Source organism: Salmo trutta, chromosome 12 (genome assembly GCF_901001165.1).
Source record: "Salmo trutta chromosome 12, fSalTru1.1, whole genome shotgun sequence".
NCBI lineage: Eukaryota > Metazoa > Chordata > Actinopteri > Salmoniformes > Salmonidae > Salmo > Salmo trutta.
In genome coordinates, this window is record NC_042968.1 from 67,437,283 (window position 1) to 67,458,687 (window position 21,405).

The 21,405-nt window shown below is 43.6% G+C and overlaps 1 protein-coding gene across 9 annotated transcripts in view; it reads left to right on the forward strand.

Moving 5' to 3' along the window:
• LOC115204029 (ankyrin-1) overlaps window positions 1–21,405 on the forward strand; it is an 82,681-nt gene that overhangs the window by 37,865 nt on the left and 23,411 nt on the right. For 6 of the 9 annotated variants that reach the window (XM_029769257.1, XM_029769251.1, XM_029769256.1 and 3 more), the window contains exons 2-19: window positions 6,993–7,094; window positions 9,237–9,335; window positions 11,443–11,541; window positions 15,372–15,470; window positions 15,825–16,010; window positions 16,400–16,498; window positions 16,659–16,757; window positions 16,868–16,966; window positions 17,240–17,437; window positions 17,708–17,806; window positions 17,988–18,086; window positions 18,408–18,506; window positions 19,018–19,215; window positions 19,413–19,514; window positions 19,816–19,917; window positions 20,084–20,281; window positions 20,768–20,866; window positions 21,165–21,263. In XM_029769257.1, coding sequence (XP_029625117.1) covers window positions 6,993–7,094; window positions 9,237–9,335; window positions 11,443–11,541; window positions 15,372–15,470; window positions 15,825–16,010; window positions 16,400–16,498; window positions 16,659–16,757; window positions 16,868–16,966; window positions 17,240–17,437; window positions 17,708–17,806; window positions 17,988–18,086; window positions 18,408–18,506; window positions 19,018–19,215; window positions 19,413–19,514; window positions 19,816–19,917; window positions 20,084–20,281; window positions 20,768–20,866; window positions 21,165–21,263 — 2,175 coding nt within the window. The remainder of the gene's footprint in view (window positions 1–6,992; window positions 7,095–9,236; window positions 9,336–11,442; window positions 11,542–15,371; window positions 15,471–15,824; window positions 16,011–16,399; window positions 16,499–16,658; window positions 16,758–16,867; window positions 16,967–17,239; window positions 17,438–17,707; window positions 17,807–17,987; window positions 18,087–18,407; window positions 18,507–19,017; window positions 19,216–19,412; window positions 19,515–19,815; window positions 19,918–20,083; window positions 20,282–20,767; window positions 20,867–21,164; window positions 21,264–21,405) is intronic. The other 3 variants (XM_029769254.1, XM_029769253.1, XM_029769255.1) reach the window with 3 other exon arrangements.

Consider the following 21,405-nt stretch of genomic DNA (forward strand, 5'->3'; position numbering starts at 1 on the left):
TGTGGTGTCTGTGGTGTCTGCTCCAGCTCCATATTGGAGCTGGAGCCGCCATTTTCCTCTTATTAGTAACCGTCCTGTTTTGATGGTGTGTATCATATGTGTGTGCTGTTGTAGTCCTAGTCCATTGGATATGCCGCATCAGGGGTATCCCAGTGTTTGCTTATTTTCATGCTCATCTTAGGCTACTTGCCTTTGTGTGCATTCATTTCCTTCTAAAGCCACCCTTTATGTGGCTGCATATTTGTATTTGGGACTGTTTCGGTTGTGCGGTTTTTTCTTTGCTAAGGTGGATGGATTACGTTAACAGGCTTTGTGCCTTGTTGTAGGGAGTCTTCCAAGCTTATGAATTGTGTATACGTGTCTTTATTTGTGTTTGTGTTTGTGTTATGTAACAGGTGGTCTTGTTCTAGGATTGTGTGTGTGTGTGTGTGTGTGTGTGTGTGTGTGTGTGTGTGTGTGTGTGTGTGTGTGTGTGTGTGTGTGTGTGTGTGTGTGTGTACTTTACACTGTATTTGGAAGCGTCTGCCTTTTATATCCACACAATTTGAGTACAAAGAGTACGCACTTTCATCCTTTAGATTTAGATGCACAAGGATGTATGTGTGTGTTTATTTATCTTTCCATACACGCTTCGTCTATATGTCCTCAGACTCCCTTGTGTCGGCCGGCATGGTGCATTTGTACTTTAAACTTGGGTTTATGGGTGTGTTAGTTCTTATGCGTGTGTGTTTGTGTTTGTCAGTAAATCACATTACAGTAACAGGCTTTGACCTCGTCTACTGACTTCAAGACTAATATGTAGTCTGCCGTGCGGTCTGCATGTGTGCGTCTGAATACCGTATCTGTGTCACATTAACAGGCCTTGTCTTCGTGTTGATGTGTCTTCTAGGCTCATTTGGTTCAGCGCCGGCTTGGCCATCAGGACAGTAGTGTGAGCTCTGAGAGGTCGACCAGTCGAGCCCGGGGAATATGGTACTATGACTACAGAGTAAATATCATCTGAAACACATGCCGTGTACTTCAACACTTTCTCTCTACATGTCTCTATGGCAGCTCTATATAGCCATGGTTTATGTCCTTGCATCTCCTTGGGGATCTTCCCCTCGTGGCTTCTTGAGCTCTCTGTACGACTTCTGTGCTGTCGTCGTTGTGATGTGGCAAGTCAGTGCAATTAGGTTTGGTGGTTTTGCAATACCGTGTATCTATTTTCACAGCTTTCCTCTCTTTACCTACTTGTATGTAGTACATTTTTGTCTTTGTGTGTTTGGTGGACAATATTTGTGACTGTGAGTTTGCAAGAGTAACGTGGTGTCTTTATTGGTGCACATGTGTGCATTCTTCACCGTACGTAGCAACTCTGGATGTCTGTTTATGAACTGTTTATGAACTGTTTATGAACTGTTTATGAACTGTTTATGAGTGTGTGCTGTCCTGTCTACCACTCTGTGTGTTTTTATGTCTGTCTATAATATGTATGAGTGTGTTTGAGTAAAAGCGAAGAATGTATCAATATCTGACATTGACTGGTCCTTTTAGGGTAAGCTATCTTTATTTCTTTTAAGAACCCCACTCACTGCAGTGTACACGTCTTTCCATCCACTCACCTTGAATCACATCATTTTTTCCCCTTCCAAATGGACGTAATCCATTACAATCCAGTAGAGGCCTGTATATGCACACACCCTCTGGAAACAAATGTAGCTTTTAGAAGAAATGGCCTTGGGAGAGTAGACAGGTTTTATGTACTGCACGTGTATAGCCTACACATGCACACACACAGCCTCAGCCATACACTACAGAGCACTGTGATAGCGCTGAGTGCGCCTGTCCTCTAGGAGTTTAGTAATCTGGAGAGAAGCAAGCAGATAAACACAGCGATATGATACAGTATTAGATTCCTCCACAGATATGAGATTAAAGGCTTTAATTTCTTCTCTCTCTGATCTCTCAACCCTCCTCTCTTCCACTGGCCGTGTCAATGGAGGAATGCTTGTGACACATGTATGTCACGCCATACTGCAGCATGCCATGATTACACAGCATGACATCAATATGACTCGAGAGGGACAGATACACACACTGATATGAGGGAAGGAAGGGGGAGAAGGAGGGAGGGAAGAGCGAGATGAACACGCACCAGACGGAGGGTGTGAGAGAATGAGGCGGGGAGCCGGCCATGCAAGGGGAGAAGAGGGGATCTGGAGAGGGAGGAAGAGAGAGAGTGCAAGAAGGATAATGAGATAAAGAGAGAGAGGGCGAGGGGAACGTGAGTGATGGGAAGGGGGCATGCTGAGTGTAAATCACCATGTTTGGCTTGAGGATCTGATTACTGGATACAGTTGACGCATTGACTTCACATGACGATTACAAATGAATAGACAGAGCTGAGATGCATTGCTTTAAATTGACCACATATTCCAGACAGAGGGAGAGAGGGATGGAATAGGGGATGGAGAGAGAGGGAGGACATGAGAAGGAAAATCAATTGTGCCTCGTAGCGAGTCAGCACAAGCTGACATAAAATGTCATTTCAAAGATGTTCTGCAGTCATTTCCATTTCTTGGAAGATATGAAAACATAGGATAGGACACACACACACACACACACACACACACACACACACACACGCACAATCAAGCACAATCAAGAATGTTGATCGACCGCCTCTACCCTCAGACAATCAAGTTAAGAAACACACATTGAAGATCATAGATGCACTTATCAATCCATTTCCGAGACTGACTGAGGGGGAGGAGGCGGCTGGAGCCCTTTTCCTCAGCATTCTGCTCACATATGGCCCACTATATCCAACATGTCAACAAACAGCTGTGAAATCCTAGAACAAAATGGCTGAAGGCCGCAGAACGAGAATAGGAGCATAAACATGCTCAACACTTGCTGACAAGTCGGCGCAGGAACTCAGAGCTGCAGCATGAGGCTTCGCATGTGAAAACATCATACAAGTAGTATAATATTGGTTTCTTACAGGGGAACATTGACTCCATGACATCAGTCTTCCAAACGCCATCCGTCAACTCACAGAAAAGAGGGTGGGGTCTAACATGAGAAGGCAACTGAGACAGACAAGGTGAAAAATACATCGATCATATACCTCTCAGGATATCCCTTAGTTACTGTGGGTCAAAATGAAATAATATAGAAATATTACAGGGATCCCTACAAAGGTGGAACTGGTGCTGTTCACGTGTATTAGATATGAATCCAATATATATTTATACTTCCTGTTTGACATGAATCAGAGATTTTTTTCAGCACTCGTGTGCGTGATGCATAGCTTTTGTGTGAGGGAGAGGAATGATATATCGGTATTAACAGCTTATCTAACACATATCCTGAGACTGAATACAAATACACACACAGTGTTAGCATTAGGCTGGCGAGACCTCAGCCTGGATACATCAGCCATACATTGCTGAGGGAGAGAGGGAGTGGGGAAAAAGAGCAGCTTACACCGCTTCCCACTGCGATCACACACAGCAGGAGATCAAAGGAGAGAGGGAGAGTAATATAGAGTTAAGACCGCAACGTGAGAGAGAGGTAGAGAGAGAGGTATAGAGAGAGAGAGGTACAGTTGAAGTGGGAAGTTTACATACACTTAGGTTGGAGTCATAAAAACTCATTTTTCAACCACTCCACAAATTTCTTGTTAACAAACTATAGTTTTGGCAAGTCGGTTAGGACATCTACTTTGTGCATGACACAAATAATTTTTCAAACAATTTTTTACAGACAGATTATTTCACTTATAATTCACTGTATCACAATTCCAGTGGGTCAGAAGTTTACATACACTAAGTTGACTGTGCCTTTAAGCAGCTTGGAAAATTCCAGAAAATGATCTCATGGCATTAGAAGCTTCTGATGGGCTAATTGACAACATTTGAGTCAATTGGAGGTGTACTTGTGGATGTATTTCCAAATGGTCCCGTGTGGAGCATGGTGTTTGGAATGCCAGGGTTGTGGGTTTGATTCCCACGGGGGACCAGTACGGAGAATTTTTTTTATGAAATGTAATGTATTTCAAGGCCTCCTTTCAAACTCAGTGCCTTTTTGCTTGACATCATGGAAAAATCTAAAGAAATCAGCCAAGACCTCAGAAAAAAAATTATAGAACTCCACAAGTCTGGTACATCCTTGGGAGCAATTTCCAAACGCCTGAAGGTACCATGTTCATCTGTACAAACAATAGTACACAACTGTAAATACCATGGGACCATGCAGCCATCATACTGCTCATGAAGGAGATGCATTCTGTCTCCTAGAGATGAACATACTTTGTTGCAAAAAGTGCAAATCAATCCCAGAGCAACAGCAAAGGACCTTGTGGAGATGCTGGAGGAAACAGGTACAACAATATCTATATTCACAGTAAAAGGAGTCCTATATCGACATAACCTGAAAGGCCGCTCAGCAAGGAAGAAGCCACTGCTCCAAAACCACCATAAAAAAGCCAGACTACGGTTTGCAACTGCAAATTGGGACAAAGATCGTAGTTTTTGGAGAAATGTCCTCTGGTCTGATGAAACAAAAATAGAACTGTTTGGCCATATCGACCATCGTTATGTTTGGAGGAAAAGGGGGGAGGCTTGCAAGCCGAAGAACACCATCCCAACCGTGAAGCACAGGGGTGGCAGCATCATGTTGTGGGGGTGCTTTGCTGCAGGAGGGACTGGTGCACTTCACAAAATAGATGGCATCATGAGGAATGAAAATTATGTGGATATATTGTAGCAACATCTCAAGACATCAGTCAGGAAGTTAAAGCTTGGTCGCAAATGGGTCTTCCAAATGGACAATGACCCCAAGCGTAGTTCCAAAGTTGTGGCAAAATGGCTTAAGGACAACAAAGTCATGGTATTGGAGTGGCCATCACAAAGCCCTGACCTCAATCCTATACAATATTTGTGGGCAGAACTGAAAAAGCATGTGTGCGAGCAAGGAGGCCTACAAACCTGATTCAGTTACACCAGCTCTGTCAGGAGGAATGGGCCAAAATTCACCCAACTTATTGTGGGAAGCTTGTGGAAGGCTACCCGAAACGTTTGACTCAAGTTAAACAATTTAAAGGCAATGCTACCAAATACTAATTGAGTGTATGTAAACTTCTGACCCACTGGGAATGTGATGAAAGAACAAAAGCTGAAATAAATCATTCTCTCTACTATCATTCTGACATTTCACATTCTAAAATAAAGTGGTGATCCTAACTGACCTAAAACAGGGAATTTTTACTAGGATTAAATGTCAGGAATTGTGAAAAACTGAGTTTAAATGTATTTGGCTAAGGTGTATGTTAACTTCCAAATTCATCTGTATATATATAGAGAGATGCATGTAGAAAGAGATAAAGAGAGTGGGGGTGTGTTATAGAGGTAGAGAGAGATGTATATAGAGAGATGTAGAGGTAGAGAGAGAGAGAGAGAGAGAAGGGGAGTGGTATAGAGGCAGAGAGAGAGAGAGAGAGGGGAGTGGTATCGAGGTAGAGAGAGTGAAAGAGAGAGAGGGGAGAGTGGTATAGAGGTAGAGAGAGATGTATATATAGAGATGTAGAGGTAGAGAGAGAGAAAGAGAGAGGGGGAGTGGTATAGAGGTAGAGAGAGGGGGAGTGGTATAGAGGTAGAGAGAGAGAGAGAGAGATAGAGAGGGGGGAGTGGTATAGAGGTAGAGAGAGATGTATATAGAGAGATGTAAAGAGGTAGAGAGAGAGAGAGAGAGAGAGAGAGAGATAGAGAGGGGGGAGTGGTATAGAGGTAGAGAAAGATGTATATAGAGAGATGTAAAGAGGTAGAGAGAGAGAGAGAGAGAGAGAGAGATAGAGAGGGGGGAGTGGTATAGAGGTAGAGAAAGATGTATATAGAGAGATGTAAAGAGGTAGAGAGAGAGAGAGAGGGGAGTGGTATAGAGGTAGAGAGAGATGTATATAGAGAGATGTAAAGAGGTAGAGAGAGAGAGAGAGAGAGAGAGAGAGAGAGGGGGGAGTGGTATAGAGGTAGAGAGAGATGTATATAGAGAGATGTAAAGAGGTAGAGAGAGAGAGAGGGGGGGGAGTGGTATAGAGGTAGAGAGAGATATATATAGAGAGATGTAAAGAGGTAGAGAGAGAGAGAGAGGGGGGGAGTGGTATAGAGGTAGAGAAAGATGGGGTATGCAAAGGGCACAGTACATTTAGGCCGTTGGGGAATATTGATTGGAAAGAGAAGTAGAGAGCAGAGGAAAATGTATTCTATGTGGGAAGCAAATATAAGAGTTCTAGGCCTGTCTGATCAAATCTGAGGGACATTCATTTGTGAGAATACACCAGACAAAAAGGAAATGGGAGAAGATAAACCCGCAGGTCTGTCGAGTCTAAATTGTACAAGACATCCCGTACTGTAAGAAAAAGGACATACTGTATCAGTTTAATATAGCAATCTTACTTGAGAATTCACCTCCTACAGAATATGTATCATTGCATATGACTAGTGTGTGGGTGGAGGTGAGTAGGCATACTGTATGGAATCATTATAATATCTGTCCTCAAGGCAGAGATTGCATGCTGGACTACAGTACTAGGCAGCCATGTTACAATCTCCCTTTCTGTCTGATCATGGTGGCAGAGGTGAACACATCGCTTTCACAGAGACCTCAGAGTCAGCCAGTCAGCATGCAGGGATGGAGCCAGCGTGTGCTCTGCTATGGATAGCTACCAAACTCTTAGTGAGGGGGAGGCTCACCAGTTTGTGCTGTCAGACATTTTTTGACTATCAGACAGTGGAATAGTGAGTAGTTTAGTAGAATATGCTGATTTTGAAGAATGACAACCAGACTGTAATAGACATTTCAGTGGGATCTATTCTAAATGAAGAAAAAAAAATCATTTCTGTCCCTCTCGCTTCTCTCTCTATCTCTCTCTCTCTCTTTCTCTCTCTCTTTCTCTTACTGTTTGTCTTTGTCTCTATCTCTGTCTCTGTCTGTGCTCTCCTTCCCTCCAGGCGGATGCTGTCACCAGTTTCCTCCGTGCGGCCCGTTCAGGGAACCTTGACAAGGCTCTTGACCACATCAAGAATGGAATAGACATCAACACATCAAATCAGGTACGTCAGAGAGTCCTCACACTGCCCAAGGTCACAGTCTGGTACACTGCCTCTGGACCACAGAGTTTGTGTCTCGTAAAACATTTATTACATCAGACTTCATTAAGATTAAATTATAGATGTCTTTTTTATAGATTGCAGTATTTGGTTTTGGCCAATCAGCTCTATTAACAGTCAAGTCTAGCCTAGATAAACTGTAGTTTCAAGGATCTGTGTGTGTGTGTGTGTGTGTGTGTGTGTGTGTGTGTGTGTGTGTGTGTGTGTGTGTGTGTGTGTGTGTGTGTGTGTGTGTGTGTGTGTGTGTGTGTGTGTGTGTGTGTGTGTGTGTGCGCATGTGGATGCATAACCATGTTCCCACATTGTCCCCTGTGTTCCTGTGTCCTGCCACTCTAGCTGTGTTTACTGTGCACTAATGCCAGTCATTCACAACCTTAATGAGAAAATGTTAATAATTAGCCATACAGCCAGACCCTCTCTCTATTCCTCCCTGCTCCTCTCCTATCCTACCCTTTATCTGTTCCATTGCACCTTGTTGCATCATGACAGAAGCCCAACGCTTAAAGGTGTGCTATGCAGAAATCACTTTGCCATTTCCTGGTTGCTAAAATTCTAATAGTTCGCCTAATTTCCGTTTATGTGACAAAACAAGCAAGTATAGTATAGAGAATCATTGTACCATCTAAACCGCTGTGAAATATACTTTCCTTAACCAAAACACATGCATTTTCAGCTGTTTGAAGCGGGTGTACATAAGCGAAAGTAAAAGACACAAAAATGAAACTTAAGAATTGGAAGCATAGAAATAGTGCAAAGAGAATAGATCAACCGCTTCCTAGACTTGCTTTCAAAGAGAATGACAGATCTATAACAAAAAGTTCTATGTAACTTTGGTCAGGTGGCCGAAAAAGTTACATATTGTAGTTTTAAATAACGTCAAATTCACATGTAAAGAATAGCTGAGGTGCATGCATTCTTTTGTTTCTGACTCATCTCAAGTGGCACGTTTTGTAACACATACGGGACATATCAATATGTATGCCAGCCTACTTATGAGTGGAAGCTTAAGTGGAAGGGACTCAGTTGTTGTATTTTTCATTAGTAGTTTGGTGAATGGAAGGTAGTTCAGTTTGTACACAAGCAATGGCAGGGAGCCCATGCTCTGGACAGCTCGGGGAATGCACACCCACTCTGTAAGCCTACAATCTGCTACTGCAACCCCTCAGCACCATTCACAGAAACAACCATGGCACCAAGCTGTCAATGTTGTGAAACTAATACCTCTATCTCTACACCAAGTAATACTACCACTATAGTAATGCCACTACTGGCTAAGGATCAGAGGTAGAGCTAGGATACAAATGAGGATGCATGCTTCAGTGTGCCTTCAATGCACAGGCTGCATGTGTGTATATGTGGGGATGTGACGTTGTAAAACGTGTTTTCTATATGTGTTCAAGTTAGGATTGGGGTTGAAGTAGAGCAAATAGCTTTGATAATTGTTGGAGCTACTGCTGCTGTTCTAGAAAATACTATGAGTCAGGGTTTTATATGTGAAGTCAGTCTGTCAACCTGCCCCTGCCCGATCTACAAACCAGCAGACTCCTGTCAGCTCACACATACACGCTTGTGTGTACGTGCGTATGTGCGGGTGCATGCACGTGTGTGTTGCCCCCGTGTGTGTGTGTGTATCTGTGTCTCCCCTCAGTGTGTGCATGCACTGCAGATGTAGTATGTTATTCATGTGAATTGGGTGACACTGCAGTATGAGGGCGGGACCAGTGTGGTTTACAGAGTCTCCCTGTGGCCAGTCACGGTACTGCAGGCTGGCAGAGCAGAGACAGGCCCTGGCTGTACTCTAAGTCTGTCTGATTCTGCAGCTGTATGCTCTGACAGCCTGAGACAAATCCATGCTCTCTGCTTCCTTTGAGACCCGACTGTTTCAGTCTTGAAGTTTGTTTATGTTCAGAAATCTTTTTGTTCTGCTTCGTAGCCACTGTGGGTTTTGACTTTCTCTGCTTGTTATTTTTAGTATATCTACTGTTTAGGAATCCATGTGATGGATGGACTAAAAGGCAGACAGATTCTATTGGGGCTCTGATGGTTCTGTGTGGTCAATACTGATCTTCACTGCTGTCTCTGCAGAATGGGCTCAACGGTTTGCATCTGGCCTCGAAAGAAGGCCACGTCAAGATGGTCCTGGGGCTACTACACGCAGGCATTGTCTTGGAGACCACCACTAAGGTACTACTCACACACTGCTCACTGCTTACCATGACTCTACTCACATACCACAGATGCATAAGACCTACCTCTGCCTTATGCTTGAGTTATTCACCAGCTATAACAGACTGTTTGCAGACAGAATCCACTATATACAGTGTCTTCAAAAAGTATTCACACCCCTTGACTTTTTCCGCATTTTGTTGTGTTACAGACTGAATTTAAAATGTATTAAATTGAGATTTTTTGTTCACTGTCCTACACACAATGTGGAATTATGTTTACATATTTTTTTTATAAATTCATGAAAAAGTATTCAACCCCCTTTGTTAAGGCAAGTCTAAATAAGTTCCGGAGTAAAACTGTGCTTAGCAAGTCACATAATAAGTTGCATGGACTTTCTCTGTGTGCAATAATAGTGTTTAACATGTTTTTTGAATGACTACTTCAACTCTGTACCCCACACACAATTATCTGTAAGGTCCCTGAGTCGAGTAGTGAATTTCAAACACAGATTCAACCACAATGTCTGCATTGAATGTCCCTTTGAGCATGGTGAAGTTATTAATTACACTTTGGATGGTGTATCAATACACCCAGTCACTACAAAGATACAGGCATCCTTCCTAACTCATTTGCCGGAGAGGAAGGAAACCGGTCAGCGATTTCAACATGAGGCCAATGGTGACTTTTAAACAGTTACAGAGTTGGATGGATCAACAACATTGTAGTTACTCCACAATACTAACTGAATTGGCAGAGTGAAAAGAAGTAAGCCTGTACAGAATACAAATATTCCAAAAGATCCATCCTGTTTGCAACAAGGCACTGAAGAAATACTGCAAAAAAATGTGGCAAAGCAATTAATTTTTTGTTTTGTATACAAAGTGTTGTGTTGGGGGAAAATCCAACACATTACTAACTACCACTCCATATTTTCAAGCATAGTGGTGGCTGAATTATGTTATGGGTATTGCTTGTAATCGTTAAGGACTGGGGAGTTTTTCAGGATAAAAAATAAACGGAATGGAGCAAAGCACAGGCAAAATCCTAGAGGAAAACCTGGTTCAGTCTGTTTTCCACCAGACACTGGGAGATGAATTCACCTTTCAGCAGGACAATAACCTAAAACATAAGGCCAAGAGTTGCTTACCAAATGTTCCAGAGCGGCCGAGTTACAGTTTTGACTTAAATCTGCTTGAAAATCTATGGCAAAACCTGAAACTGGTTGTCTAGCAATGATCAGCAACCAATTTCACAGAGCTTGTAGAATTTTTTAAAGAATAAAGGTGAAATGTTGCACAATCCAGGTTTGGAAAGCTCTTAGAGACTCACCCATAAAGACTCACAGCTGTAATCGCTGCTAAATGTGATTCTAACATGTATTGAATCAGGGGGTTTATTTTTCATGAATTTTTTACAGATGTTAGCATTTTTCTTCCTCTTTAAATATTACAGAGTATTTTGTGTAGATTGTTGACAAAAAAAGGAGAAATCAATCAATTTGAATCAATTTTAAAAAATGTGGGAAAATGAAGGGGTGTGAATACTTATTCAGCTCATTTGATAGGCCTATAAACATATGTATCTAATTTAATCTATTCAATATCAATCTATTAAGTCATAAGTCAGTCCCTCCAGAATTCAGCGATTCTGCGATCCCAATATTTTTGCAAAATCAACAATTCTCTGCATATTATGCGAGGGCTTGCAAATTTGACAAATTACCGCACTTTTTCCACATAAAACAGTCAAATCATTGCAATATTATCGAATAAAACTGACCCATCACCGCAGTACAAAAAGAGGGCTTGCAACTTCAACTAATCACCGCAGATTTACCGCATAATATGGTTGAATGAATCAACACATCAACAAACTTTTTCCTTTGTCAGCGCATTTTCACAACAAAATGTCAGAATTGCCACAGCAAAATCAAGCCTTTTGCCTGCAAATATCCCAAAAAATCCCCACAAAATCCTGGAGGGACTGATAAGTCATAACTCATTATTTCTGAGCACTGTATCCTTATCAAAGCTTTTTAAGTAGAGATTTGGGTCATAAGGCTGAACTCAGACTGCTCTCTGCTCCGTCTCTCTCTCTGTGTGTGTTTGTGTGTCACCTCCAGAAAGGGAACACTGCCCTCCATATCGCTGCGTTGGCAGGCCAAGAGAAAGTGGTGGCTGAGCTCGTCAACTATGGAGCCAACGTCAATTCCCAGTCCCAGGTGAGTCATCAGTGACATTATACTGCTTCTTACTGTTATCCGGGGGGGTGAGTGTAGTGTGTGCATCTCTCTCTGTGTGTGTGTGTGTGTGTGTGTGTGTGTGTGTGTGTGTGTGTGTGTGTGTGCGTGCGTGCGTGCGTGCGTGTGTTGATGGTAACTCGGGCTGCCACACTGGCGGTCATGAGTCATGACCACAGCAAATTCCACGCGACCGTTTAGTCATGGTAATTAGTCTTCTACAAGCTCTGATGCTGCTGATGGTCATTAGTAGCCAACCAAACTTGCAAATAGCCTGGTACTCAGCACTCTATTGTCCCTCTAATCACTCTGACATCAATGCAAATGTATCGAAAATCTAATCAAACACTTCATGAGAGCCCATGAGCTCATGTTGCGCAACATTTCTATAGGCTATGCAATTGCGTGAGAAAACACAGTTTTGATGGCCTCTATTAAAAAGAGGAGGAACCCATCAGCTTTCTATAGACTAGGACTACTATATTTCATTCTCAACTGTCCAAATATTAAGCACATTGCTTCGCATTACAACAGGAGTATATCCTACCTGGCTGGCATAAAAATGAACCATGGGAAAAGTGTCCTCCATTCGCTACAGATGACATGTCTTTTTTTCCCCCGGTTCCAAGACAGGTGCATGATAATGGTCGATTCTAAATCAAAACTAATTTCACACATATGATTTAGTATATGTAAATACAAGATTACATTAAGAATGGTCTGATGGGTGACAATATTAGTCACTTGTGAATTCTGTATTATTATTTGTGAATGATGCCCAGCGTGTGCAGTAAGAAAATAAACAGCGCATGCCTTTTTTGTGTGCAACCTTTTTCAAATCATAGCCACACACCTCATGTAGCTTGTTTTGATAAGGTTTGTATCACAACTAAAGTAGCCAAATAACGTCTTAAAATTAAGCACATTAATGATTTTTACAACCGGTGTAGAGCCTAACTGGCATCCATAAGCAGCGAGTGAGTTTCAAGTTTGGGGAATATCATTTTCACCATAAAAATGCACCTTTATAATAAAGCATTACTTGCATAATCTCATTTGCAGTCCTTTTTGAGAGTAGTGTTTTCCCGCTACCTGATTGCATTTTGCAGAATTGTGCGCATTTCTGCGCTTAGAATGTAATAAATAGCCTAATAGTTTATTATCATTTTAAGCTAAAGTTTCTGATCTATTGCATCAACCTCGTTGCTATTGAAAGGTTTTTTGCGAGTATGTTTGGAATATTATTTTCTCACACAGAAAGACAAGTTCCCCAATAGAATAGGTCAACTTTGTACTATGGGGGATAGTAGATTGACATAGGCTAGTGCTTTTGCTGTTTGTTAGGCCTACTCATCTAGTCATGTTGGTTGATGAAAAGTAAGTGTGGACAGTTCCTCTAACATCTTCGCTATGAGCCTCAGAATTCACTAAGAGGGACGCGAGCAGTTGCGTCCCCGATGTGTCAGTCTTCACTTGTAGCCTACTTCGGAGCTGAGATGCCTGTGAGAAGAACCCGATCACATGATGGGCATTGGCTAATAAGAATTGAGATATCTGAGAGAGCCATGTGAGTGAAATGTGCTTCAGAGCACGCCGATTGGCAGCCGGGAGAAGGGAATTATAATTATTACATTCAGCCCAAGGGCACAACGGCCACTTTGGCCGCAAAAGGCATGCATTTTTTAGGGGGCATTACGGCCACCGGGAAATTTGAGGCCTGATGAGAATATTATGAAGCGCTTGTCAAATTGTGAATGAGAGCCTGATGAAGTGTGTGCAGCCTGTACAAGAAACAAAGCAGAGCTCATGCCTTTCATGCGACTTTTTTCAAATCACCATTAGAGTCGCATCATGCAGCCAGCCTTAGAATATATTACAAATAAAATATAGCCCAAAGTTTCTATCACAACTAAAGTTGCATAAATAGTTCTAAATTAAGCATATAGGAGGACCTGTTTCTTTGTTAACCACTCAACACAGAGTAGCTGCTTGTGCAGCTTTCTATTTTATTCAGCTTTGTTCAATTGTATTCTTCATACTATAAAATAATGCCACGGAATTCTAAGCAAATCTTGTCTGCTAATTGAACTAGTGTAGCCCACAGCCATATGGCATATCCAGATCAGGGCCTAACATAAGGACATCTCAGAGTATACTATTATATTCTTCTGAAATAGAATACATTTTCTTCATAACATGTTCCTTTAGACCTGTCTAAAATAAATAATGTATTTATTTTACTTCACTACATTCCCCAAGAAAATAATGTACTTTTTACTCCATACATTTTCCCTGACGCCCAAAAGTACTTGCTACATTTTGAATGCTTAGCAGGACAGGAACATTGTCTAATTCACACACTTATCAAGAGAACATCCCTGGTCATCCCTAATGCCTCTGATCTGGCAGACTCACTAAACAGAGAACATCCCTGGTCATCCCTACTGCCTCTGAACTGGCAGACTCACTAAACAGAGAACATCCCTGGTCATCCCTACTGCCTCTGATCTGGCAGACTCACTAAACAGAGAACATCCCTGGTCATCCCTTCTGCCTCTGATCTGGCGGACTCACTAAACAGAGAACATCCCTGGTCATCCCTACTGCCTCTGATCTGGCGGACTCACTAAACAGAGAACATCCCTGGTCATCCCTACTGCCTCTGATCTGGCGAACTCACTAAACAGAGAACATCCCTGGTCATCCCTACTGCCTCCAATCTGGCAGACTCACTAAACAGAGAACATCCCTGGTCATCCCTACTGCCTCTGATCTGGCGAACTCACTAAACAGAGAACATCCCTGGTCATCCCTACTGCCTCTGATCTGGCAGACTCACTAAACAGAGAACATCCCTGGTCATCCCTACTGCCTCTGATCTGGCGAACTCACTAAGCACAAGCTTTGTTTGTAAATTATGTCTAAGTGTTGGAGTGTGCCCCTGTGTCACGTTCCTCTTCGTCAGAAGATATGTTGAAATCGCTGTCGGACAAAGTGGACCAATATGCAGCGGATTGCGTGCTCATCATAATTTATTATAATGTGAACACCACGAACAAAACAAGAAAACAATGACCGACAGGAACAGTATAGCAGGCTACACACGTATAGCAGTGCTAAAACAACTACCCACAAACAACAAGACCAAACACACCCTAATATATAGGACTCCCAATCAAAGGCAACTAGAAAACACCTGCCTTCAATTGAGAGTCCATACCCCAATTAACTAACATAGAAACAGAACAGATAGAAAACCCATAGAAACACAAACATAGAAAAGAAACCCAAAACCCCGGAATACATAAACTAATACCCTCTGCCACGTCCTGACCAAACTACAATAACAAATAATCCTCTATACTGGTCAGGACGTGACACCCTGGCTATCAGTTAATAAAAAATACAAAACATTTGCCGTCTGGTTTGCTTAATATAAGGAATTAAAAATGATTTAGACTTTTACTTTTGAAACTTAAGTACATTTTAGCAATTCAATTCACTTTTGATACTTAAGTATATTTGAAACCAAATACTTTTATACTTTTACTCAAGTAGTATTTTACTGGGTGACTTTCACTTTCTATTAAGGTATCTTTACTTTACTCAAGTATGACAATTGGGTACTTTTTCCACCACCAGTGGCTTGTAGGATATGCATGGAAACCAGGAGATGCTGAACTTGTTTATGTTAATTAACGGTCAATTACTGTGAGACTGGCAGTTATTTTCTTGACAATCGCCAGCTGACAAAATTTCATGACCGCCAAAGCCCTACTGGTAACCATGCATCATGTACCTCTTCTTTACAGAAAGGCTTCAGTCCCCTCTACATGGCGGCACAAGAGAACCACTTAGAGGTAGTTAAGTTCCTGTTAGAGAATGGAGCCAATCAGAGCCTTCCAACAGAGGTGAGTAAAGGCCTACAGAGTCAGGCCTTCTCAGATTTGTATTGGCTTTAGTCCACTAGACAAATGTTACATTAACTTTTAATCTCAATTTACAATGTATCACATTTTCCTTTCCTCTTGTCCTCCGCTCCTATCTTCATTTTCTTCCGCTCTCTCTTCCTCTTCCTCTCCCTCTACTTACCCTTCTCTCAACCCTTCCATTATCACTTGGCTTGTCTCCCTTTTCCTCCCACTCCCTTGCACCCTATCGTTGACATTCCTTACCTCCTTCTCCCTCCTCTCCTCCTCTTTCTCCCTCGCTACCTCTCCCTCTATCCAACATTCTACCTCCATCTCTCTTCCCCTGTCTGTCAGGATGGGTTCACGCCGCTGGCGGTGGCTCTCCAGCAGGGTCATGAGAACATGGTGGCCCTGCTCATCAACTACGGCACCAAGGGCAAAGTCCGTCTTCCCGCTTTGCACATCGCTGCACGCAACGACGACACACGCACTGCCGCAGTGCTATTGCAGAATGACCCTAACCCCGACGTCCTCAGCAAGGTACTACTCAGAGTGTGTGTGTGTGTGTGTGTGTGTGTGTGTGTGTGTGTGTGTGTGTGTGTGTGTGTGAATGATAACTTATTAAGCCTTAATATGCTGATGTCATTAGCTGATGTCATTAGTCAAAACACTGTTGTGTTGACTTGCAGAAAAGCAATAGCAACAAAGGTGATTATCTGCATTGCTTGCTGTTCGGGGTTTTAGGCTGGGTTTCTGTATAGCACTTTGTGACATCTGCTGATGTAAAAAGGGCTTTATAAATACATTTGATTGATAAACAAAAACGCTTCCAATAAACAAAAAAGCTTTTGACAAAAGCCGCCTGCAAACATGGATGATGAAAATAAGATGTTACTCTTTTCTCTCTCTCTCTCTCGCTCTGTCTGTAGACTGGCTTCACTCCTCTCCACATCGCGGCTCACTATGAGAACCTGAGTGTGGCCCAACTGCTAATTAACAGAGGAGCCAATGTCAACTATACTCCCAAGGTCAGTCCATTAAACCTCTACTAAACCTCTACTGTACCTACTGTATCTGCCTTAATCGTGACATAGATATCGTAGATATCATAGTCCCTCAAAGACCCCATTTCCTAACAGAAGAGTCTTTGATTCAATTGATTTAGAAATTGTTCTCCCGCTTTCTCAGAATGGGATCACCCCCCTGCACATAGCTTCTAGGAGGGGTAATGCGATCATGGTTCGGCTTTTGCTGGACAGAGGGGCCCAGATAGACGCAATGACCAAGGTACTGTAACCCACCCTTTCTCTTCTTCCTCATCCTCTTCCTCCTCCTCCCCTTTCTGCCATTTGACTTGAACACTGTTTAACCCTACCTGGCTTCTTCACTCACTTTAGGATGAGCTGACCCCTTTGCACTGTGCGGCCAGGAACGGTCACGTGAGGATCATCGATCTCCTGCTTGACCAGGGGGCTCCCATCCAGGCCAAGACCAAGGTCAGCCACGGGCCTCTTGGGGTCCACTATGGGGAAAATAAAGTGCCCTACTTTACGTGCACTGTGGCACAATATCACACCATTAACGCCACTTTGGCACAATATCACACACACTTGCATTTTCAGCAGTAACCAATGCCAAATGATTCTCTGCCAGCAACACTGAGGCGTGACTTATTTCAGTATTATTAATTTATAAAAAAATTTCCCTCTCAAAGGTCTTACACTGCTCTTCTCCTTTCTATCTCCCGGTCCTCCCTCTCTCCCCTCCAGAATGGCCTGTCCCCCATCCACATGGCGGCCCAGGGAGACCACATGGACTGTGTGAGGCAGCTCCTTCAGTATAACGCTGAGATCGATGACATCACGCTGGACCACCTGACCCCTCTACACGTGGCGGCCCACTGTGGTCACCACCGCATGGCCAAAGTGCTGCTGGACAAGGGGGCCAAGGCCAACGCACGTGCACTGGTTAGCAGCTCTTAAGTGTCATTCTATTTCTCTATACTGGTGTTAAGGGTGAGGTGTACTGTTGCTGTCCGTTGGTCAGGTATACTGAGTTTTTAGAACTGGGTCACGTTCAGTAGGCACAAACAGTAGAAAACATTATGAAATATGAATGAGGGTTGTTATTGGACAAGTTCAGGCAGGACCGTCTCCATTTCTAAATGCTTTCTCCCATTTTGTTCGTACCAAGCGTAACCCTATGCTGAATTATTAAAATGTTGTGACTTTGTTCAGAATGGGTTCACTCCCCTCCACATTGCCTGTAAGAAGAACCACATGCGCTCCATGGACCTGCTTCTGAAACACTCGGCCTCCCTGGAGGCCGTCACAGAGGTGAGATAACACTCTTTTGAAGAGCAATGGATTTGGTGTTCTACTGTTTGTAATTGTTGTAATAGTTTGGTGCCAGTTATGCCATTACAAAAGGTCTGAAAGTGAGAATGTCGGCCTAATGGAGGTGAATTTATATAACACCTTAACCATTCTCTCTCTTCATATGCCCCCCCTTACATAGTCTGGTCTGACCCCCCTGCATGTAGCAGCCTTCATGGGCCACCTGAACATTGTGAAGAACCTGCTCCACAGAGGTGCTTCTCCCAATGCCTCCAATGTGGTGAGAGGCCACCCCTTTATAACCTTTATTATTGACACCGGGGTGCAATATCCAGCCCTCTCTGATGGACTAGTAGTAACTTATCTTATTCTTATGTTGAAATGAACACCAGCAAAGGTTATGATAGATGAATTGGTATCTGGTCCATGCATTAATACGGATTGGATGACTAAAGCCTGTTCTCTGTGTGTATAATGTGATATTTTAGTTGATGTGTGTGTGTTAATGATATTGCATGGCCTAGTCATGCCTAGTCATGTGTTTTAATGTCAGAGTGGTTGTGACAGGCTATGTGACCTCTGACCTGTGTTTGTGTGACAGAAAGTGGAGACGCCCCTCCACATGGCGTCCAGGGCAGGCCACTGTGAGGTGGCTCAGTTCCTGCTGCAGAACACAGCCCAGGTGGACGCCAAGGCGAAGGTACTGTACACACTCTCATGCAGCCATACACATCTATGAGCATTCATAATGGTTTACTACGAACTCTGTCCTGGTTGGAATACACATTCAAAACCACCAGCACATGGTACATATCAGGGGAGCATATTTGGTTTTAGAAGTGGGGGGGACATAATATAAGTTGGATAAACACTCCAAACAGCCTACCCGACTTGTCAGAGGTGTCCACATGGGGGGGACAAAAATGCAATTTCAGAATGTGGGTGGGACATGTCCCCCCCTCCCCAGTAAAAGTTGTGCTCCTGGAACATAAATATATATATATATATATATATATATGCTGTTGTAAAGATAGTAACTGAAGAGAAGAATATATATATATATATATTCTTCAGTTACTGTCTTTACAACAGCATACGCTGCACAAATACCTTAATGTTACTGCTAGATAAATACAATTGCCTACACGTATATCATTCCAACCTCTGTTTCTCCTCACTCTCTCTCTCCATCTCTCTCTCACTCTCTCTAGGATGACCAGACCCCTCTGCACTGTGCGGCCCGTATGGGACATAAGGAGCTGGTCAAGCTGCTCCTGGAGCACAAAGCCAATCCTGACTCGGCTACCACCGCTGGCCACACCCCCTTACACATCGCCGCCCGTGAGGGACACGCCCACACCACCCGCATTCTCCTGGACGGGGCGGCCCAACAAACCAAGATGACAAAGGTTCTCCTTTAATTTACCAACTTTTCTTTTTCTCTCTTTCTCTCTCTCTTTCCCTCACCCTCTCTCTCTTTCTATCTCTCTCTAACCCAATTTTTCTCTCAAGCTCGTTCCTCTCACTCCTAATCCCTTCACACCTCTCCTCTTTTAGTTCTTCTGCTCATGCTGAATCTGTGAGTGTGTGTGTTTGTGTGTCCAAGCAGAAAGGCTTCACTCCTCTCCATGTGGCCTGTAAGTACGGCAAGGTGGACGTGGTCGAGCTGCTGCTGGAGAGAGGAGCCAACCCCAACGCGGCTGGAAAGGTAGAAAAACACACTGCAACACAACACGGACTGTCCTGTGCTTTTTTATCAGTGCTAGGCATACTTCTCAGTGCCGTGACCCACCTAAAGCTTATGGAACTCTCCTGTGACCCGACTAACAAATAAACCCTGTATTCTAAGTACTGACCGTCATTTATCACAGCCCAAAAGGAATCAGCATGTCCCACCATTTTAGACATCATTTTTCATTTTAAACATGCGCCCACAAAGGCAGACTGATATTCTGTGGTTTAGATAGCTAGTGACAGTAAGTGTGTGTGTGTGTGTGTGTGTGTCCAAGCAGAACGGCCTGACTCCTCTACACGTGGCCGTCCATCACAACAACCTGGACGTGGTCAAGCTGCTGGTCAGCAAGGGAGGCAACGCACACAGCACTGCCCGGGTAAGAGGAACGATGTAACATACACGCCGCTCACACAGGGCGGTACTAGTATATCCCCCCTTTCAGGTTCATTGGTAACTAGTGTACACTATGATGAATATGACCTACCAATTGATGATCCAGTGTATTACCCCCAACCCTGCTGACTCCCTGTGTCTGTCTATAGAACGGCTACACTCCTCTGCACATTGCAGCCAAGCAGAACCAGATGGAGGCGGCCGGCTGCCTGCTGCAGTATGGAGCCTCTGCCAACGCTGAGTCCCTCCAGGGGGTCACGCCCCTCCACCTGGCCTCACAGGAGGGCCAGCCAGACATGGTGGCCCTGCTCATCTCCAAACAGGGCAACGTCAACCTGGGGAACAAGGTAGTGGAATGGAGAGAGGAACAATACATCTCAGGAGGGTTTGAGGCAAGCTTTCAGGGATAGCTAGCTGAGTTGTACAGGGTTTGAGGCAAGCTTTCAGGGATAGCTAGCTGAGTTGTACAGGGTTTGAGGCAAGCTTTCAGAGATAGCTAGCTGAGTTGTACAGGGTTTGAGGCAAGCTTTCAGGGATAGCTAGCTGAGTCGTACAGGGTTTGAGGCAAGCTTTCAGGGATAGCTAGCTGAGTCGTACAGGGTTTGAGGCAAGCTTTCAGGGATAGCTAGCTGAGTTGTACAGGGTTTGATAGACCCATGGTAAGATAAAGTGTTGAGGGCTACAGGGCATGATGTTTCGATCGCTGGGTCAAACCGGTTACCGGAATTACCTACTAGTATGGTGCACTGTGACTCAGACTGACTCAGAGCTGGTTAGTGAACAGACTGACCAGCAGCCTACTGTGTTCCTCCTGTTCTCCCCGTGTCTCTCAGAATGGACTGACCCCTCTGCACCTGGTGGCCCAGGAAGGTCACGTAGGGATAGCAGACACCCTGGTCAAACAGGGGGCATCAGTCTACACAGCCTCACGGGTAAGACATGCTGCATGATATCAACCACAAACCTCGGAATACAGTGTACAAAACAGAAAAGTGTAATGTACACTTTTTTGTTATATTCAGTAGAGTGGGGTTCAGTATAAGCAGTACAATGCACCACATGCTATGACGACATGCCATTTCCAATACTTTCATACAGAATCCACACTCTCTCAAATTCCAATAATATATAATATTTTACTGGCAGGACTGTTCAAGGTACAACAGAGCCACCAAGCTGTTTATAATGAGGCCACTGAAACACAGCCCCCCCTCTCCATCTCTCTTTCAGATGGGCTACACAGCGCTTCATGTGGCCTGTCACTATGGCAACATCAAGATGGTGAAGTTCCTCCTGCAGCAGCAGGCTCATGTGAACAGCAAGACCAGAGTGAGAAGCTGCTCCTCCTTACACGTGGCCTCTATTAGTGTGGCTCTGCCCTGTCTCACGTCACCGACGCCTTCAGGCTGCTGTCACATCACTCCCATTACATTAGATTGGACATGGAATTCCTATTGAATAATTGCTTGTC